The 21,747-nt window shown below is 44.4% G+C and overlaps 1 protein-coding gene across 3 annotated transcripts in view; it reads left to right on the forward strand.

Annotated features, from left to right (window-relative positions):
* The window catches only part of PLCD1 (phospholipase C delta 1), a 146,578-nt gene that overhangs the window by 87,208 nt on the left and 37,623 nt on the right, over window positions 1-21,747 (forward strand). For all 3 annotated transcript variants that reach the window (XM_077268703.1, XM_077268705.1, XM_077268706.1), the window contains exon 2: window positions 9,067-9,231. In XM_077268703.1, coding sequence (XP_077124818.1) covers window positions 9,067-9,231 — 165 coding nt within the window. The remainder of the gene's footprint in view (window positions 1-9,066; window positions 9,232-21,747) is intronic.

Raw genomic sequence — 21,747 nt, forward strand, 5'->3', positions numbered from 1 at the left:
TGTCTGGGTTTCTTTCTCAGTATTTATTTCTCAGTATGTCTTGGGTCTTCACTCCCTACTCTGGAACTCTCTACCCCAACATGCCAGACTCTCACCTACCGTAGAAACCTTCACATGGAATCTGAAGACCCACCTCTTCCGACAAGCGTCCAACTTGCAGCACTCGTTCCACCATTTTGCTCGACCAGCTCTCCCCTCACCTACTGTATCCTCACCCATGCCTTGTAGATTGTGAGCCCTCGTGGGCAGGGTCTTCTCTCCTCCTGTACCAGTCGGTGACTTGTTTTCTGTTCAAGATTATTCTACTTGTTTTTAGTATACATACTCCTCCTCACATGTAAAGTGCCATAGAATAAATGGTACTATAATTAATAATTGTCCATCTATACTGTGAAGCGCCGTCCAAACAACCTTGCTGCATTTGGTTGAATCTGAGAAGAATGTTCCGCCCTTTACACTTTAGAATTAATGTCTTCAGTCACATCATCAATAAACACTAGCGACCAAGTGCCATTGGAAGCCACACATGCCCATGCCATTACTCTGCCTCCACCATATTTTGCAGAGGATGTGGTGTGCTTTGGATCATGAGCCGTTTCAAGCCTTCTCCAGACTTTTTTTTATCTGTCCGAAGAATGTTTTTCCAGAACTGGTTGGCTTCTTTAGATTTTTTTTTTGGGGGGAAAACGTTAATCTGGCCTTTCTATTTTAAATGCTAATTAATAGTTTACACCTTTTTAAAGTCTTCTCTTTATGGTAGACTTGGATACTGAAACACCTACTTCCTGGAGAGTGTTCTTCACTTGGGTGGATGTTGTGACTGGGTTTTTCTTCACCATGGAAAGGATTCTGCGATCATCCATTACCGTTGCCTTCCATAGACTGCCAGGCCTTTTTGAGTTCCCAAGCTCACTCTGTACGCTTTTTTTTTTTTTTTTCTTGCAGAATCTACCAATTTGTTGATTTGGCGACTCTTAACATTTCTGCTATCTCTCTGAATTTCTTCCCTTTTTTCAGCCTAATGAATGGTTTGTTTCTCTTCTATTGAGAGCTACTTTGACTGCATGTTGTCAGTTCACATCAACAGTTTTCAAATGCAATTGCCACACCTGGAGTCAGCTTCAGACCTTTTACCTGCTTAATTGATAATATATTAATGAGAGAATAGCCTATGCAACCCATTAAAGAGCTTTTCGAGATAACTATCCAATTACTTTTGATCTCTTTAAAAAGAGACAGCTACATATTAAAGAGCTGTAATTGCTAAACCCTTACTCCAATTAGGATGTGAATAACCTCAAACTAAAGCTTAGTCTGCACTTTAAGCCTGTATTGATTGTAGAACTATCTTGAATATCTTTTGCTAAACAGCTAAATTGCCAAAAGTTGCGTCACTGTCCAAATATTTCTGTGTTATTGTCATTGTTGGTGACTATGAAGTGCTCCTGTGATGGTTTCACAGCAATCTGTGTGTATGAAGGGAGACTTTGTCATCCTGACCTGTTTCTTCATTGTTGTCTTGTGCCTAACAGATAAGCGCAATGTGGCATCATCATTGAGATTGCAGGGCTCTTGAGTAAGGTCCCCCATCACTTTGCACCTCCATCTATCTATGTTAGTGCTCTGGCCTTTAGGGTTTAGGATCCTCATTTATTAGCTAGTGTTGAGAGTAATGTTCATTATGCCTCATTATACCGAGATGTGTCCACTGGGAGCCTTTATGAGGGAGTTTTCATTCTTTAACTCCATGGCCTGGTAGGAGACCTAATGTATATTACTGCTCGTTTAATATAAGTGGATTTTTAAAATGGATATGGCCTGGGATTTCTCTGCTAAAGAGTTTTTGTTCTTCAGTGGGTATTGGCAGGGGTATTTCAGGGCTGTGGAGTCCCCAATGGGACCTGTAGAAGCGCCTCGTGCGCGAAACAGCTGTAGTCCTTCTTTCCTTCGCACGTTTTCTCCCGCCCACCTATTTTTGAATAGATGTTCCAATAAAGAAAAAGGTTTTTAACCGGACCGAGGAGTGCGCTACATTTTCTTCTTTTGGCTTTACAATATATGACCTTTCTGGATGCTGCACCCTCAAGTGGCCGGCTTTATGAGACAATGGAGCCTCAGCTACACAGATAAATTCCGCACACGAGGGGTAAGTGCACTACAGCGGTGCTGATTTTCTTTTCTTCTGTACACTGGTCTTTCACACTAGCATCGTGCACTGCACGTCGCTATGCGTCGTTCTGTAGAAAAAAACGCATCCTGAAAAATTGCTTGCAGGATGCGTTTTTTCTCCATAGACTTTTATTAGTGACGCAGTGCGACGGTTGCGTCGTGTTGCGTCGGACTGTCGCCACCAAAAAACGTTGCATGTAACGTTTTTTGATGCGTCGTCTGCAGCATTTCCGACCGCGCATGCGCCGCCGGAACTCCGCCCCCGCCTCCCCGCACCTCACAATGGGGCAGCGGATACGTTGTAAAACTGCATCCGCTGCCCCCGTTGTGCGGCGCTTTCACAGTTTGCGTCGGTGCACCGCAACGTCGCATTGCGACGTACAGTGCACGACGCACGTCGCAATGCGTTGTTATGTAGAAAAAAACGCATCCTGCAAAGTTGCCCGCAGGATGCGTTTTTTCTCCATAGACTTTCATTAGCGACGCATTGCGACGGAGTGCCACACGTTGCAACCGTCGTGCCATGGTTGCGTCGTGTTTTGGCGGACCGTCGGCACAAAAAAAGTTACATGCAACGTTTTTTTGCGCGTCGTTTCCGCCATTTTCGACCGCGCATGCGTGGCTGAAACTCCGCCCCCTCCTCCCCGGACATTACAATGGGGCAGCGGAAGCTGCATTACTTTCACAACGCACGTCGGGCCGACGCATAGCGACGGCCCCGTGCCGACGCTAGTGTGAAAGTAGCCTTATATACATATGTGTTTACACAATTATTGCACTATTTATCACCCCTGACACTTTCTCCTTCCCGTTCGGTGTCTTTTCCATGTCCTGTATCTACACTCAATATGCTTTTGCTACAGAGGGATAGAAATAACACTGGTGCCCTCCAAGCTAACGTTCTACTATATGAAGGCTCCACCCTGAACTGACTGCCGCCTTTGCGGGGTCTGTCACTCACATGTGCATATACACTGTATATATTATATATAGTGTCTGTGTGTCTATGTGTATATGTCGTACCGGTCATAAGTTTGGACACTTCTGTTCATTTAATGGTTTTCTTTGTTCTTATTGGAATGTGCACAGAAGGCAAGATAACCAAACAATGAAGGACCATCTATGAAAGCAAATCAGAATATGTGTTAAACTTTAGATTCACAATTCCTTGTGAATCAGTTTCATCATGACAATTGAAATCTGCATTAGAAGATACCTTCAAGGTTCTAGCAGTTTTTCCAGATTGACCTTTCTTTTACTTTGTTGAGCTGTTCTTGTCATAGTCTGGCTTAGAACAGTTGTGAAATAGGGCCAGCACTGTACGGAGCTGTGTACCAACACTGCCTCTGCAAGACACACCTGATGGTCACAAACCCTTCTTGTAGGACAGTGAGCCCACAAATAAACTCTTGACAAGGCAGTCCTGTCCTTTGGAAGCTATTCTAGGTGATACCTTGTGAGAATAACAAGTATGTGTAAAGCTATTGTCACAGTAAAAGGGGGGTACTTTAAGGAAACTAAAGTTTTTAGCATTTGTTTTGGGCTGTTTCTTTACTCCTCGCTTCTGTGTTCCTTTGTGGTTTTGGTGCCTTCAGTCTGAAGCTAGTGTGCACTTTACATTAGGAACAAGGAAAACCATTGTATGAATAGGTGTGTCCAACCTTTTGACTGGTGATGGTTATATCTGACAAGGTGACCAGGTGTAGCTGAAAACAGGGTGACTGTACATAAAACACCGATAAGCTACTCCACATATCCGGATGATCAGTGCCACACCTTGTACCATGCACGTTCTCCTGGCTGAGCTCTCTAGAGCCGGAAGTACACACTCCATTATGGTTCACTTGTTTCCTAGTAGTGGAGATTCCAGGATGCTGAATATATGAGGATGGGAGAAGTGGAGCTGCCATTTGTGAGAAGATGAATGTGCGGTGAAGACAAATGTGTCCGGTTTATACCAGAGACTGATATTATAAAGTAGCATTTTAATTCCCCTTCATTATATAAAGGGGAACATGGTCATGCACTATATGGGCAATATTAATGGGGCACCTGCACATTACTACTACAGGGGCTATTATACATTCAGTGTCTGCATACACCACCAGGCTTACAGGCTGCTCTATTCTTTTGTGTATTATGCCGTCACAGCAGCTTGCATCTGTTCACACTTGTCTTATTCTCTTCAGTAGGGCTGGTCAGTTTTTTGGAGCACGGGAGATGTTATTTCGTCCCATTTTAACTCCATAGACATTAATGAGGTGGTCGTTCCTTTGCAGCAATAGCAGCTTCAATTCTTCTGGGAAGGTTTTCTGGAAGACTTTGTATTGTCCATGGGAATTTCTGTCCATTCATCCAGAAGATCATTAGTGAAGTCAGACACTGATGTTGGATGAGAGTTCCGGGCTCTCCATTTCTGTTCTTCTTCCAAAATGTGTTGGATGGGGTTGACGTCTGGATTTTGTGCTGCTGGTTTAGATGTTCAACACCAAACTCGCCAACCAAACCTTTATGGACATTGTTTTGTGCACCACAATCGTGTGGAACATAAAATAATTTTCCCCAAAATGTTCTCACAAAGTTGGAGCTACAATTGTCCACAGAGTCTTGTATACTGAGGGATTAAGATTTTCCTCCACTGGAACTAAGGAGCCCTAGGCCATCCCCTAAAAACTAACCCTGCTGCTTTAAAGGGGTTGTGCACAATGAGGCCAGCCCCTTTTTCAAGCTGAATGTTTGCCTCTGTTAAAATAAATACACCTGCACTCCCGTTCCGGGGCAGTGACAGCAGTGTCAGGACTCACGTTCCCGGGGCTCGTGAGGTTGTCCTGACATGTGAACCCTGTGCCCAGTCACCGCTGGCGTCACTGCCTCTTCCTTCAGACATATCTAATATATAATTGCCTAGAATACTACTTCCTGCAATTTGTGCCAACTTCCGTGGCTTTGTCCGGAGCTAATGTCCGGAGCTAATGTCCGGAGCTAATGTCCGGAGCTAATGTCCGGAGCTAAGTGACGTCACCAGTGTCCTACACCCAGGCAGAGCACAGGGGCCCCAGGCAGCATATGGGGCCCCAGGCAGAGCACAGTGGCCCCAGGCAGAGCACAGGGGCCACAGGCAGCATATGGGGCCCCAGGCAGAGCACAGTGGTCCCAGGCAGAGCACAGGGGCCCCAGGCAGCCTATGGGGCCCCAGGCAGAGCACAGTGGCCCCAGGCAGAGCACAGGGGCCCCAGGCAGAGCACAGGGGCCCCAGACAGCATATGGGGCCCCAGGCAGAGCACAGTGGCCCCAGGCAGAGCACAGGGGCCCCAGGCAGAACATGGGGCCCCAGGCAGAGCACAGGGGCCCCAGGCAGAGCACAGGGGCCCCAGGCAGCATATGGGGCCCCAGGCAGAGCACAGGGGCCCCAGGCAGAGCACAGGGGCCCCAGGCAGCATATGGGGCCCCAGGCAGAGCACAGGGGCCCCAGGCAGAGCACAGGGGCCCCAAGCAGCATATGGGGCCCCAGGCAGAGCACAGTGGCCCCAGGCAGAGCACAGGGGCCCCAGGCAGAACATGGGGCCCCAGGCAGAACATGGGGCCCCAGGCAGAACATGGGGCCCCAGGCAGAGCACAGGGGCCCCAGGCAGAGCACAGGGGCCCCAGGCAGAGCACAGGGTCCCCAGGCAGCATATGGGGCCCCAGGCAGAGCACAGTGGCCCCAGGCAGAGCACAGGGGCCCCAGGCAGCATATGGGGCCCCAGGCAGAGCACAGTGGTCCCAGGCAGAGCACAGGGGCCCCAGGCAGCTTATGGGGCCCCCAGGCAGAGCACAGTGGCCCCAGGCAGAACATGGGGCCCCAGGCAGAGCACAGTGGCCCCAGGCAGAGCACAGGGGCCCCAGGCAGAACATGGGGCCCCAGGCAGAGCACAGGGGCCCCAGGCAGCATATGGGGCCCCAGGCAGAGCACAGGGGCCCCAGGCAGCATATGGGGCCCCAGGCAGAGCACAGGGGCCCCAGGCAGCATATGGGGCCCCAGGCAGAGCACAGTGGTCCCAGGCAGAGCACAGGGGCCCCAGGCAGCCTATGGGGCCCCAGGCAGAGCACAGTGGCCCCAGGCAGAACATGGGGCCCCAGGCAGAGCACAGGAGCCCCAGGCAGAGCACAGGGGCCCCAGGCAGCATATGGGGCCCCAGGCAGAGCACAGTGGTCCCAGGTAGAGCACAGGGGCCCCAGGCAGCCTATGGGGCCCCAGGCAGAGCACAGGGGCCCCAGGCAGCATATGGGGCCCCAGGCAGAGCACAGGGGCCCCAGGCAGCATATGGGGCCCCAGGCAGAGCACAGTGGCCCCAGGCAGAGCACAGGGGCCCCAGGCAGAGCACAGGGGCCCCAGGCAGAGCACAGGGGCTCCAGGCAGAGCACAGGGGCCCCAGGCAGCATATGGGGCCCCAGGCAGAGCACAGGGGCCCCAGGCAGCATATGGGGCCCCAGGCAGAGCACAGCGATATTTTGGACCACTGTGCGGTGTTTCAGACCCCCTGTGTGATGTCTGGGGCCCTGTTCTTAAGTATATTAAAGATTAAAGTAACGTATATTATAGATCAAATTTGACACGTTTATGAGCACCATTGAGTGCTATACTCAAGAATGACATAATTTTTCAACATTTTATGGTTTCAAACTGTAAACACTCAGAGTTTTTTTTACTTCAACCAGAAAATCTTAACGGTTCATAAAAAACTTGACTGTTCAGGATATGATAAAAGTCATAGTATTCTGAATCTTTAACTTATAAAGATACCTTTACATGGGGTGATTATTGGTTCCAGAGAGGCTTTCGGCCGATAATCGTACACATGGCTGGTGACAGGACAATACAATATAAACGTTCAAAGGTAAACACTGATAACATTAAAATCTAATATATAATTGCCTAGAATACTACTTCCGGCAATTTGTGCCAACTTCCGTGGCTTTGTCCGGAGATAATGTCCGGAGATAAGTGACGTCACCAGCGTCCTACACCCGCTCAGGGTGGACAAAGATATATGCCTTCGTGGTGCGCGGCACTTTTCTGATTGGTTGCCGCCTGCCGCGAGCGACCAATCAGAAATGTGCCGTACTGTCAAGAATTGTCAAGAGCTGGTGAGTGCAGCCATTTTTTGTTCTTTCTTACTATTATTTATTAATTGTATTATTCTTACATTTGAATAAATAAAGTATATATGGATTCTAGACTCCCGATTCTTTAGAATCGGGCTGCCATCTAGTGAGAAATAAAGAGGAAGTGAGAGCTGCGGATGGCCGCAAATCTTATTGATTACGTATACGTCTGAGGCAGGGACGGTGACACCAGCACTATCTGGGCTGATCACACAGGGAAAGTGAGGGCTGACAATGCTGGAATGGCGCCGGCACAGGAGGTGAGTGTAGATGTATTTATTTTAATGGAGGCAAACATTCAGATTGAAAAGTGGTCGTCCTTCACCAAACTTTATATCCGTCACAGTGCGGTCCCGTAGGTAACGTTCTCCTGGCTTTCTCCAAACCGAGACTCCTCAATCAAACTGCAGCTAGTGAAGTATGATTTGTGATCTCTCTCCACCGAGCACTTTTCCACGTCTCCAGAGTCAAGTTGCAGCTGCGTTATGCCTCTCCATCTGACACATGGCATTATGCTTTGAAGCTTCTGGCGGGGGGGACAATTTTTGTTCTGGTAATACCAGAAGAGGTTTGGACTCTGCAGTTATGGGATCAGCAGAACATTGGTGACTTTTAGGCACATGCACCTCCTTAGCAGTCAGCGGCCACCCTCGGTGACTTTACATGGTCTGTCACCTCATGGCTGAAGTGCTGTGGTTCCTAAACACTTTTCTAAAATCTTACTCCTAATAGTGGGACATTTGGGACAGAAGAGATTTCAAGAACTGACTTGTTAGATTGGTGACCACCTATTACAGAACCAGGCTGGTGTCTGTGAGCTCCGTAGAAGGAGCCTTTTTATCACATGTATTAGTAAAAACAGGAGGCACGGTGAGGGGCCAGATATTATACACCTGTGGCAATGGGGGTGAATGGTCATCCTGCATTCAATGACGTGTCCACATATATAAAATAAGCATCATGAGATTACAGAAATCTCATTCACTATTCCTGATACTGTAAAACATTGCTTTTTTTTCTCCTTCCGGCAAAAACGTGTGGGAAGAATACCCTTGTTCTCAAGGGAAGGATTGTGCTACAGTAAGGCTGGCATCATTACTGCACTTTTTAATGGAGTTTTCCGAGCCAAAGCCAGAATTGGGTCCAGCGTTATTTAAAAAGTAGAAGTCCTTTGAATTTTTCATGTGTCTTATTGCTTTTGTTTCTTTTGAGAAATTTGTGAAGATTGGTTTTGGTTTTCAGTGTTTTTTTTTTCTTTAAATTCTTCTAAATGCATTTTTCCAGACTTTCTAGAGAAGTCTATGAAAAACTTGAGGGAAAAAAGGCCACAAAAAACATTGTGTGTAACCTTTTCCTAAATCTAGCCACAGCAGTTTTTGCCTAATAAGAATGCTTTAATAGTTGGTGGATTGGAGTCTTTTTTTTAGCTCACTTTGTACGTGTCATGCATTGTCATCTCATATGGTTGACACAAGCCTTTCCTGTCCTTCGCAGACTTGAGTCTTTTGGGCCAATGGTAATTTTGAGGGCAAATGCTAGATGAACTTTGTAGAATACCTTATACTTTGATCATTTCTCTCTGTGCTATATAAATATAAAACATGTAGTATTCACTATCCATAAAAGCTTTCCGTGATGCTTCTGTGCCTTTTACGGCTTTAGGACTGGAAAATTCCAATACAAAGTCCAGCATTATAAAATTATTATGTCTTCTCTTGTTTTGCATCATATAAAATGTTCTTTCTTCTGCAGGTTTACAAGATGATGTGGATCTGAAGGTTCTTCTGAATGGAAGTCCTCTGTCAAAGGTTAAGTCAACTTCATGGAAAAGGTCACGGTTTTACAAGCTACAGGAGGACTGCAAGACTGTATGGCATGAATCAAAAAAGATCTTAAAGTCCCCTGATTCACAAATGTGTGAGTAACTGACAGGAACACCTTTATCTATAAAAGGGATTTTTTTTCCACAAACAAAATGCATTTTAATCAATAGATCTTGGAATAATAATAAGTTCCACAATTGGGTGTGTTAAAAAAAATGTTCCTGTGCTGAGATAATCTTCTAAATGTGTACAGTGTAATGGCTGTGTCTGACTGTACAGGGACATGGAGTAGAGAGTACGGAAGGCTAGCACTCGACCAACGTGGAAGTGACGGTGCAAGTGAACGGAACCAGTGGTCCTCTCAGTCATAGAATATATAATCACTGCACTCGTACGATGAAGATGCTTGATTCATGTGAATAATTTTATTGAGAAAATGTTCAGGTGAAGCGATAAGTACAAAATCGTTTCGGCCAACCCGTGGCCTTGATCACTAAATCGCCTTAGGTAGAAATTCCTTTCTCAAGAGTGTAACTGGTGCTGCTAGGGTATCAGCCAAAAAGTAAAGGTAGACAGACAGGGTTTAAGGAATGTTTATCACCTTAATCTTATTGATGCCGCGGCCGCCGTAGAGAGAAGTCGGTTGCTATATGCATCAATGGCTGTTAGTTTGAGAAGCCTGTCAGAGCGAATGTCTGGTGCTTTTAAAGGGGTAGACCAGTAATCTGGGAAAGTCTGCACAACTTTTTATTTATGGAGCCAGCCAGAACCAAAATGTGATAATTTTGACAAATTCGACCCGCAAGGTAAGGGAATCAATGTAAATCCGTCCTCAGAGTTCCGTACGCGAAGTGGCTGGGACCAGCGTTGGTGGGTGAGTGGGATGTGCAGACACCGGCCGTGTCAATGCATGTGGCAGCGTACGTTTTTGTACTTATCGCTTCACCTGAACATTTTCTCAATAAAATTATTCACATGAATCAAGCATCTTCATCGTACGAGTGCAGTGATTATATATTCTATGTACAGGGACATGGGCATGGGAGGAAGCAAAAGAGTATACAGGCATTACAGCAGGAGATCACCGCTGATTCTTTTTGTGAGGTAAAACATTTCCCTGACTGTTTATGCAATATTTTACCTCACAGAAAGAATCAGCTGTGATCCCATGCTGTCCTGTCTGTATACTCATCTGCTTCCTCCCCTGGCCAGGAGATGTGGTATGATCAGACCAGGTTCCTGTACAGTCAGGCACAGCCATTACACAGTACACAGCAGGGGCACATTTTTAAGATTATCTCCCCACAGGAACATGTTTTTTAACCCATCCAATTGTGGAACTTATTTTTATTAAATAATATGTTGACTAAAATGTACTTTGAAAACACCTTTTAAGTAAAGTCATTGATAAATACCACGCTGTCAGCAATCGCTGCAACTTTTTCATTGTGGAGGAGACTAGACCGTCTTAAAATTCCCCAGATTTGTCATGGTGCTTCTGGCTGTTTGATAAATCTGCACATGTTAAGACTGTCTGTTCTAACTTTATACCCCCTATTAGCTGGCTTAATCTGTGCAAGAAATGTGTTGCAAAATTTATCTCACTTTTTGGCAGTGCTTGTTGCACATTATACATATAATAAATATGGCGCTAGTCTTGAAAGACATTCTGCTTGATGAATGTTCCAAACTGTATGTAGAGTATTATTTTTCATTTTATTTGGCTGCGCCTGGTATTATAGGTCTTATTATTGAGCAATGAGCTGATGTAACGAGGACCCCCACTAGCGAACGTACAAAGTCTGGTAAACAATACAGCAGATGCATCGCTTGCTGGAGAACCGGAGCTCCTTCAGTCAGCAGATCAACAGGGTGCTGAGAGGTGGACCACCACTTTTGATACTGATGGCTTGTGATAGAAATAGGTCCTCATTTGTGAAGTCCCAGAAAATCCCTCTGACTGGGTTTAAACTACCTCTGAAATGATCAAAAATGGCCGACGCTGCCGGTTATTACATGCACTGTTCTCATCTCCAAAATAGAGGGGAATAGTGATCTCCGTATTTTTTTTTTAATGGTTTTGCGTTGTGGAAAATGAAATGCACTAACATTGGTGATTGTGCTGTCTGTGTGAGTGCGCTGACCAAACCCAGCTCTGTTGGGGGGTGTAAAGTGAAAGTGATTAAGTAGGAACTAAACTTTCTTCCTGATTTTTTTTTTTTCATATTTTGCAGTCATTAAATTTGCAGTAAATAGGTGGGAGTCCCCCCACTGATCACACATTAAACCCCAGGGAAATGCGCAGCACAGCAAATAGGCGCACACTGCGCAGGGTTAGCGTCGTATCCTATGCTTTCCATTGAATCTGTACTCTTGTCTGTGTGCACTCCTGCCTGCCGTGCTGAGCACTTTTCAGGTGTTATTTGCGCGATAAGCGGGGGTCTGAGGGTCCCTACCCCCACTGATTTGCTGGCTGTTCAAGTGCTTGCTGATTATTAAAAATTGGGAAGAAAGTTTACAGGGAACACGTTACCATGAAAATGCTGTCCAATCTGCAGGCCCCATGTTGTAGAGCAGGAAGAGTGGATTAATCTGGGCTTCTGGGTCCAGTGGGCGGTCCTGTCAGTGACTGACAGCTTTCGTTGTATAACTGCATACAGAGATGGCTGTCAGTCACTGGACCCAAAATCCCAGAAAGCGCAAAGGATTAAATGATTAAAACTTAAGTTATACTGAATTTTTTCTCATAAAATTATATATTGATCTGCTCACCTCCCCCTGCTCTATAATATGGTGTCTGAGGATTTGCTGCATTTTCTTGGTGACGAGTTCACTTTTATTACTCTTGGAAAGTGTACCTACCACTTGTTCAGTCTCTGGCCTGGATCCCTAACGATTTCTTACACCTGTTGGGTACTACCTTTTTTTTTTTTTTTTTTTTACAAAATGTAAACAATAGGTAACCTGCAAGTGCAATCAACTGCTCACACACACACACTGTTTTACTAAAGGAAAAAAATATAAGAAAAATAAACATGGAACATGATTTTTATTCTCCCTGCATGGTTCATGTCAATGCCAGAAATCTTCTCCTTTTTCTATTTAAAAGTCACCCAAACCTTTACAAAAATTGTAAGGAAAAATGACCAAAAACTCATATTTACCCCAAAGGGGGAAAACAGGACTTTTCCACAAGGAAAGAATCCCTCATACTGTTCCACTGTTATTATGCAATATTAATAAACTAGAATAATAACTATATAAAAACTACATACATTTATTCTCTCCAATTATGAAAACCCACAGAATAAAGTTAACATATTCTCAATTCCGCACACTGATGGCAGTAAATGCAAAACCCCCAAAATTCCATTACAGAATACATTTTTTTTTCTACACCTTCTCTCTTCCTTTAAAAAAAAAAAAATATTACAAATTATTCAATACATTATGTGTACCCAATAATGGTGCCATTAAAAATATATGCGGTTTCATAATTTTTAGATAAAAAAAAAATACCTTAAAGGGGTATTCTCAAGTTTGGAAGTTATGCCTTATTCTCAGGATGAAAGGATAACGGCCCAATCGCTGGGGGTCTGACCGCCGGGAACCCCACTGATCCTGGTAACCACTGACCATCACCGCATGTGAATGGGGCAGTGCTCAATCATGTGCAGGGCCGTTCCATTCATTCTTATGGGAGTTCTGCAGACCAGACCAGCGCTGTGCTCCTCCATCTATGGCTCTCCCGTTAAGAATGAATGGAGCAATAGTGCGCCTGATCAGCCACCACTACATTCACATGAGGGTCCACTGGATCAGTGGGTGTCCCAGCAGTCAGACCCCAGCAATTGGTAAGTTATCGCCTATCCAATTGATAAGGGATAACTTATAAACTTGAACTTACCACTTCAATTGTTCGCACATTGTGTTTTTGCCACCTTTTTTTTTATTCTCCCACATTTTTCAAGGCTAGAAAACGCAGCGTTTTAGAGTATCAGCAAAATGAATGAAACTTCTGAAATCTCATCCACATGCTACTTATTTTTCCTTGTGGATTTTACCCATCACTATGTTTTCTCCAGTCGTCCGTTCTTCCAGCATATTTCACCCATTCGTGCGAACTGGGTCAAAAATTCTGGCTAATACTCTGGTTTTTGGTGCAGAAAAATCTTCTGCAACAAGTGCACAAAAGATCCTAACCAGGAGACGAATTTTACTAATGTAAATAAAAGCGTTTTCTTGTTTGTAGGCATTCAGTAAGCTCTTACTGTCTCCGGCAGGGGGACATATTTGTGGTATTGCTCCTCCTACCTTGTCTGATGTTCAGGTTTGGGATCTCGCCACAACATGTTACTTGAGCTTTGGAAACCAAAGATCCTTCAGCTTACAGAGAAAACTTCACATTTCTAGTCTGCTGACGTATTCGGTATTCTCTGGCATTCCGAAAATCGACATTTTCTGGTGTGAGTGAGTGGGCTACTTTATAAAGACGTCTGTACCAAATGCAGAACATACACGGACATACAAAGCCTCCAGCTGCAACCATACATCCGGCTACACATGTATTCCATGTAGGGTTAGATATGTGGCAAGTCACTACTTCTCAGATGTGCTTGACAGGAAACTCGCTTTTTATTCTTCCATCCACGCATAATGTCATATTTGGAAAATGTTGTAATGATTTTGTCATGTGGATGGCTCAGACTCCAGAATAACCTGTAATAATGTTTTTTTGGGTTGTTTGATTAAGGACTAAAGAATCCTTATTCTTCATCTATACACACATACACATAAAACACTTCAGCTGTTGACCAAACCCTGGGTTAGCCAAGAAGTATTCCTCTGAGCCCTCCGCCCTACATACATGCCAGCCTGAGTTTTTAATAGGGACAGCATTATGAGCCTCTGGCAGACCTCTGTCCGCGGCTTGTCTCTTTTAGAGCAAAACAGTCCGTAATCTAAGATGCCGGCCTTTTTCTCCTAACGTGTGTATTAGGGGAGGGTTGGCTGACCGTCTTATAATGTGTCTCTCCACTTTTTCCCTGGCAGGCCTCCTGCATTGGTCTGCAGCCAGTTCTGGTGGCATCTATTCATAAACGTATGTCTGAAGTGTGCCGTTACTTTTGTTCTTTTCTACTTGATCATTTTTTAAGCTAATACAGTATCACGCAGTATTTCAGGAGGTCATTGTTAGTCCTCATGTTCGGGCAGAGCTGTATGGAGGCACACCGAAGCCCTGTGGCCAAGTTCATTTTTTTTTCTACTGAAGATTACCTTTGTAATATTGCATTCAATAAAACAAGACATAATTTTTGCTCTGCATAATTTAGATAAAAATTCCACATAGACCCAACGCAAGCATCCGAATACATCAATCTGGAGCCTTATGGGTGCTGTAAGATAATATAAGGAGTAAAGTATTACATTGTCCATACACATTAGATGTTTTTTCTTGAAACTTGATGATTTCCGGGGGCAAACTAATCTGTTTGGGGACCTCCCAACTTTATGTCAACACCAGATGGCGGCCAAGCCGAGCATTTATGTATATGAGGATTGGATCAGGAGAGAAAGCTGTTTGGGAAATGTGTTATCGAAGGTGTATTTCCAGACTTGGGGTGCGTTCACCAACCAATGGTGGGCATTAAACGACCACTGATTGGCTATATAAAATTCGATCACTGGTTGTTCAATGGCCACATAGACTTTCATTGTACTCGACAGCATGTTTCCTGTTTACACAAAGTGATGTGCTGCCACGAACAATGATTGAAAGCAGGCTTAACAGCCTTTCACCTGATGAGCCAAAGTTTTGCTCATTTGTTGAGTGTTTGGTAGTCTGTGTACATTGGCCGATTATTGGGAAGCAAACGCAAAGCAAAACTTAAGGGGAACCTGTCAGGAACATCAACCTCCCATCCCCAAAACTACAAATATAAATAACTGAAAGGGAGAAGATACAAATTAGATAGTAGAAAAAAACTTTGACAGTGAGAGTGATCAATGAGTGGAACAGGCTGCCATGAGAGATGGGGAGTTCTCCTTCAATGGAAGTCTTCAAACAGAGGCTGGGCAGACATCTGTCTGAGATGGTTTAGTGAATGCTGCATTGAGCCAGGGGTTGGACACGATGACCCTGGAGGTCCCTTCCAACTCTAACATTCTATGTCGGCCTTTAAAGGAATTCTGCACAGAATGCCTGTCTAAACCAAATACAGGCGTTCGGTAAACCATTGACATAGCCAAAAATTATTAAACTGCATCTTCCCACCTACTTGTTTTCTCTCTCTCCTCCCCTTTCCTTTGATTGACAGCTTTAACTTTAAAGAGCCAGAGAAGGGCTGATGTGGATATAAAACAAGTAGGAAGGAAGGTGCTCTTAAAGGTTTGGCCATGCGAAGGGTGCACCAAGACTCATTTTTAAAGAAAAGCAAGCCAATCCCTTTGAGTGCTGCTGCTGCAGCAGTGATGCATCGTATTTTGAGGATCTGTATATAGGAGTCTGGAGGTGCAGTGGGTCGTGACTGTGCACAGCCGACTCCTCAGCCTCACGCGGTATATGCTGTATTTCCTGCATAGCGCCAGCCTCTTCTGATTGGTTGTCAGGTTATTGGCCAAAGGAACTGTCAATCAACAAGAGGAGGGTGCCGCTAGGCAGGGTGTACAGCGTGAGGCTGAGGAGCTGGAGGTGCACACTCCCGCCTCACTGCACTTCCCTCCAGACTCCTGTATACAGAACTTCAGAACATGATTTGTCTCTGATAGAGTACTTCATTTTTCCTTTAGATGCAGTCAGATGAGCCGTGATTCTTTGTATGTGACACATTTTATTTGAGCAGCATGGTGGGTTGAAGGTAAAGCATACATGACCGTGTGACAGGAGAACTGGTATTTAATGAAGAGTTAGTGTTCAGGATGCAGGATATGTTGGATGGCGGCCAGGCTTCACTGCGCTGCATCTGCCGCGGCCGGGGAACGCTGAGCCGTCTGCTGGATTACCTTTAACTCTGTCCTGTCAGAGGGAAACCAGTAACAAGTGCAATGTGAAATGGTGGCTGAATCTTGTCCGGCCACCTGAACGACCTTTGGCTTCACCTACAGTAAAGTAAAGACATCTTTTACTGCAGTTTGTTAATCTAAATCATTTTCCCGCGTGACTGCTTTCTTCCAGATACTGCACCAGATCCTCAGATGGTGTCAGGTTTTGTAGCTCTGCTCCATTGAAGAAATGGCGCTGAGCTCAATGTCCTACATGAGCTGTGGACAAGGGCAGCGCTGCTTCTGGAAGAAAGCTATCGTGTTTTATCTCATTTCGGACAGAACCTGACCATTACAATCTTACATCCAGTCACCATGTAAAATTACCGCAACAAGAAAAAGACACAAACTAAGATAAGTGGTTGTCGGCCGATGGCATTTTACCCATGTAAATGCATTGTATAAGTACACAGGCAGGCGTACTATTGCTGTTTGCAGTATGACTTGTAGGAGCAGAAGACCTGGACACCAAGTTGTCCATTACGTATGATCATCATGCAGTTGCCGCTATTTGCTTACAATTTTGTCTGTTTTTATAGATTATTTCTGTTATCTGAGGGTTTGTAAAATCTCAGGCAGTTTCTCACACTTTCCTTAAAGGTTTTGTTTTTTCATAGAGAGACAGAGATATCTGCAGCGGGTCCACCCACAACCCTCCCTGACAGCCCTGTGATAGTCCAGGTTTCCTGCCATTGTTACGTATCAGAACCTACAAGCCCGTCCTTCCCTTTGGAGCACTGGCCACTGATCTGTTCTTATTTACTGATATTACAGGTCGACCAATGACGTAATCATTGGAAGGGGTTAAAGTCACCAAACACATGGCATGATATGCAGCCGAATGTGACATCTTCATTGGGACTGTCTCATCTTAAGCCGGGTTCATACAACCGTAATTCGCTTTCGCAGTAAGGAGTGTGATGTCCCAACCGGGTCCCCTGAGCCTTATAAGCCTATGTATATAGTGACTTACTCCGCTTCCCTGTTGAAAACATATGCAAACCTGAGCAAAACAAGTGTGCATATTTATGGGGGAAGTGCTGATCCGGCTGTCAGTCAGTGCAGGGCGTGGTTACAGCCGCCACTCACTATGCACTAAGCCATGACTGAAGCCTCACCTCTATGACTAAAAGCCTGAAGCTGCCGAGAGGAGAAAAGTTAATTTCTTCCTGAGTAGGCTTTCAGTGCGGCTGTCACACGGCTTTATAATGCTAACCCGAAGATTGGCCCCATATTTTCTGGTTAAAAGCATTTGGGGACATGGCAGGTTCCCTTTAACAGATAATTTGCATATTAAGAACAACATGGATTTCCTTAGAATAAGCCATCAGATCCCAAATATCAAGATATAATTTTATTCAGCTTCATATGACCTACATGTCCATATAGGCTGCTTAGGAGGGTTAATCCTAATGATGGATTCTCTTTAAATCGCACCTTGGCTGCAGTACTTGGTGGCAGCAGCTACACCTTGACTCACCCCCCTAAAGTCAGTACTTTGTGGAGCCTCCTTTTGCTACAATTAGAGCTGCTAGTCGCTTTGGATAAGTCTCTGTGCTTTCCACACCTTGCCATTGAGATTGATGCCCATTCCTCAAGGCAAAACTGCTCTAACTCCTTCAAGTAAGATGTTTCCTCTGGTAAACAGAAATCTTCAAGTCTGACCACATATTCTCAATTGGATAAAGGTCTGGACTTTGACTAGGCCACTCAAAAAGATTAACACATTACCCCTTAAACTACTCGAATGTTGCTTTAGCAGTATGCTTTGGGTCACTGTCTTGTTGGAAGGTGAACCTCTGTTCCAGTCTCAAATCACTGACAGACTGAAATAGGTTTTGCTCAAGAATATCCCCGTATTTTGCACCATCCATCTTCCCCTTGACTATGACAATTTTATAGCATGATGTTGCCACCACCATGTTTTACTATGGGATGGTGTTCTTGGGGTGATAGGCTTTTAGATCGTGGCCAACAAGCTCAGTTAGTCTCATCTGACCACAGTAGCTTCCGCCATACATTTGGGGTCTTTCCCACATATCTTTTGGCAATGTATAAACAAGCCTTACAATTTTTGTGTGTAAACAAAGGCTTTTTTTCTGCCCACTCTTTCATAAAGACCCCTTCTATGGAGTGGACGTTTTATTGTGGTCACATGGACAGATAGTCTCTGCTTGGTAACTCTGCTGCTCCTTCAGGGTTACCTTTTTCTTATCAGTAATAATAGGTCTCCCACAATGTGGCTTGATGTTGAGACTTTTTTCTTTTCATGACGGGAACCATTCAGAGCTTTCTCCACAAATCCATAATGGCATCATAAAACCAGTTTCCAAATTGTTTAGAAAAGGGTGAGGAGGCTGCTGCTAATCTGAATTAAGTTTTACTAACTTTTAGTATTTCCTAAGTTTTCAGTTTTGTGACCTCCGGTTCGGCATGTCTCTGAAAATGTGTTCTAAATTTTCCATTACGCCCTTTATTTTTATTAAACCTAAATGAATGAACTTTTCCATCTTGAAGAGCTCAAGTTTAGCTTTGTTTTTGTTTTTTTCCTTAACATAAGGGTGATGATTGCCATTGTATGGATATGTTCACACTCAGCAGATATCGGTACTTTCTGCACATTTTCCATTTGGATTTTTCAAGTCGAAAATCTGCAGCAAATGTCATTCACACAATCCTTGCAGAAATTGACTCTGCAGATTCACAGCATGTTCATTTATTTTCAATGAACAGAGTAAAATGTGTAGTAGATCTGCTGCAAAATCGGCATGGAATACATATGGATTCTGTGTGACTGTACTCATATGGAATTTATTAAATGGTTAAGTCAGAAGATGTTTAACAGTTTTAGATTACATATGTGTTAAATTGATACCATTATAGACAATATGTGATCTAAGGGGGAACGTTTTTCCTTGTGGAGAATGCCAAGCCAAAGTAAGGGGACTCATAGGCCATGCAGTTACTCCTTCCTCTAGAAAATTAAATATTCAGATATCCTCTTCAGATAGGTAGAAGGCTAGAACTCTAGGGCTTAGGCTTCTTTCACACTTCTGTCGGTACGGAGCCGTCACAAAGCGTCGGCGCGACGTACCGACGGACGTTGTTAAAATTCAGCACAACGTGGGCAGCGGATGCAGTTTTTCAACGCATCCGCTACCCATTCTAAAGTCCCGGGGAGGAGCTAGAGATCTCCGCCCGGGCATGCGCACTCCAAAGTGCAGGATGCGACGTACGAAAAAACGTTCCCTTCGTGACGCCGGTCCGCCAAAACACGAAGCATCCAGTGCACGACTGACACGACGTATGGCCATACGTCGCGATCCGTCTGCAATACAAGTCTGGGAAAAAAACGCATCCTGCGGGCACATTTGCAGGATGCATTTTTTCCAAAAACGACGCATTGTGACGGATCTAAAAAGACGGAAGTGTGAAAGAGGCCTTAGGCTTCTTTCACACTTCCGTCTTTTCTCTCCCGTCGAAATCCGTCTGTCGAGTTTTGAAAAAAAAGGATCCTGCAAATTTTTCTACAGGATCCTGTTTTTTCCCATAGACTTGTATTAGTGACTGATGGCCATCCGTTTCATCCTCTCTCTCTCTCTCTCCCCCTCTCTATCTCTCTCTCTCCACAATTTTAATCCACACTCGACGCATCCGTCACATTATTTCACAATCTTTTTCAGGGAAAAAGTGTCTCTTCTCTTCTCGTCTCTCTCTCTCTCTTTTTCTCTCTCTCTCTCCAGAATTTTAATCCACACTCGACGCATCAGTCACATTATTTCACAATCTTTTCACGACGTCCGGCGATGCGTCGTGCCGACGCATCATGACGGCCGTCTCAAGACGGAAGTGTGAAAGAAGCCTTACCTATATCTGACAAATTAAGTATCTGCTTCGGCTTTTTATCTTAAGTCATATGGCAAAGCTCTTAAAGGGTCAATATTGACTTTTAGGATTGCTACTTACAATAGGTGAAGCTGAAACCTGGTGATAGATCTATAAAGTAGAACAAATCTAAGAACTGGCCCAATATTTATGGACATAACTGTTTATCACTGATGGTAATTCTGCTTCATGCCACCTGTCTTATCCATGGTTTTTCCTTTTGTTTTGTTTTTTCCTGTGCTATGTTGTGCATAAATATGTGATTCTTCAGAATTTATTTCAGTCTTTGCCTGATGAAGAGACTTGTGCTGTCTCGAAAGCTTACAGTTTGTTACCATCTTTTCAGTTAGCCATTAAAAGGTATCAACCACTGAGGACTCTCAATTCTAAATATTTTTCTATCTACTGGCTAACACGGTACCAAGATATATATCTTTCCTGTATCAAAACGTGTGTTGACAGTATTTTAACTTTCCCATATAATTTGTTCATCGGTAGCATTTACAATTCTTACGGCTACAGTCGTGTCCAGACTAGCCAACAGCCTGAGCCAAATGAATACAGTATACCTGCACTACTTCATAGTAGCCAAGAATGAATTCGTGAAAGAGGTTTGTGCTTTCAGCTCACGGAGGATTGCCGAGCCTGGAGACATTGCTGTGAATGCCTCTGTGTAAGAACCATTGGATTTGGCTCCATTTTCATATTTTGGAATGAAATAAGAATATTTTCATTCACTGACAGCCAGCAGACATATGGGAAAATAGTTTCCCTCTTGCTTGTCTCCTTCCCAAATATGTCATCGTGGCGATCACTTCTCACCTGTCGGACGTGGAATCCATGCAGTTTGTAGGATTTTGGTAAGAGCTTATGGATGGATGTTTGGTGAAAATGATTGTTGCCAGATGGCTTCCCTTTTTATGTGGGCAGATTTTTGGCCTTAAGTTGCGTCCGTAAAATATATATCTAGTCATTTGGCGTTTGTTCAAAGGTCCTTTTCCTTAGGTTGATGTAAACTGGTCATTGCTCCCACATAGTCTGCATATTGTCAGACATGTGCTGCCGACTAATTATTTTTTAAGTCGCGATCAGCCAATGAACATTTGCTCGTTGATCAACGGATCGCTTCCATGTTTACACGAAGCAGTAATTGGGAGGGAGCGTTCTCGTGGTTGTCCGCCCGTGTGTTATGTATCTGTTACAGTCCTACTATACACAATGGAGCAGTAGGACTCGGAGGATTGTTTTACTTGATGCAGTCTTGTAATAGGAAGACTGTGTATGATGTATAATACACATCCATACTCATTAATATTGATGTTGGGGATAGCTTCCAGACTTCTATGTGTGATGTTCAAAGTTGTTTCTTGTCTCACCCCAACATCAAAAGTGCCTGAAAGTGTTTATCCGCTGAGCCCCGACGTCTCATGTTGGAATTGTATGGTAAGTGGAAAGCTATACTTGCTGCATGGTACGTAATAACATGCCCCCGCTGTGCCTTCTGGCCGTGCCCCAGTTACATTACCACTATAAACACTTGTGGTCTTAGAAGTCTTTGTATTGAGCTCACAGTTTGTGTATATATTATTTTGGCTGAAGCCGCTGTATTTGGTGCCCTCCTCCACAGAGTGTGTAATCTGAATCCACATGTAGTAATCAGATTATTTCATGGTATTAGGAACAT

This window comes from Ranitomeya variabilis, chromosome 6 (assembly GCF_051348905.1).
Source record: "Ranitomeya variabilis isolate aRanVar5 chromosome 6, aRanVar5.hap1, whole genome shotgun sequence".
Taxonomy (NCBI): domain Eukaryota; kingdom Metazoa; phylum Chordata; class Amphibia; order Anura; family Dendrobatidae; genus Ranitomeya; species Ranitomeya variabilis.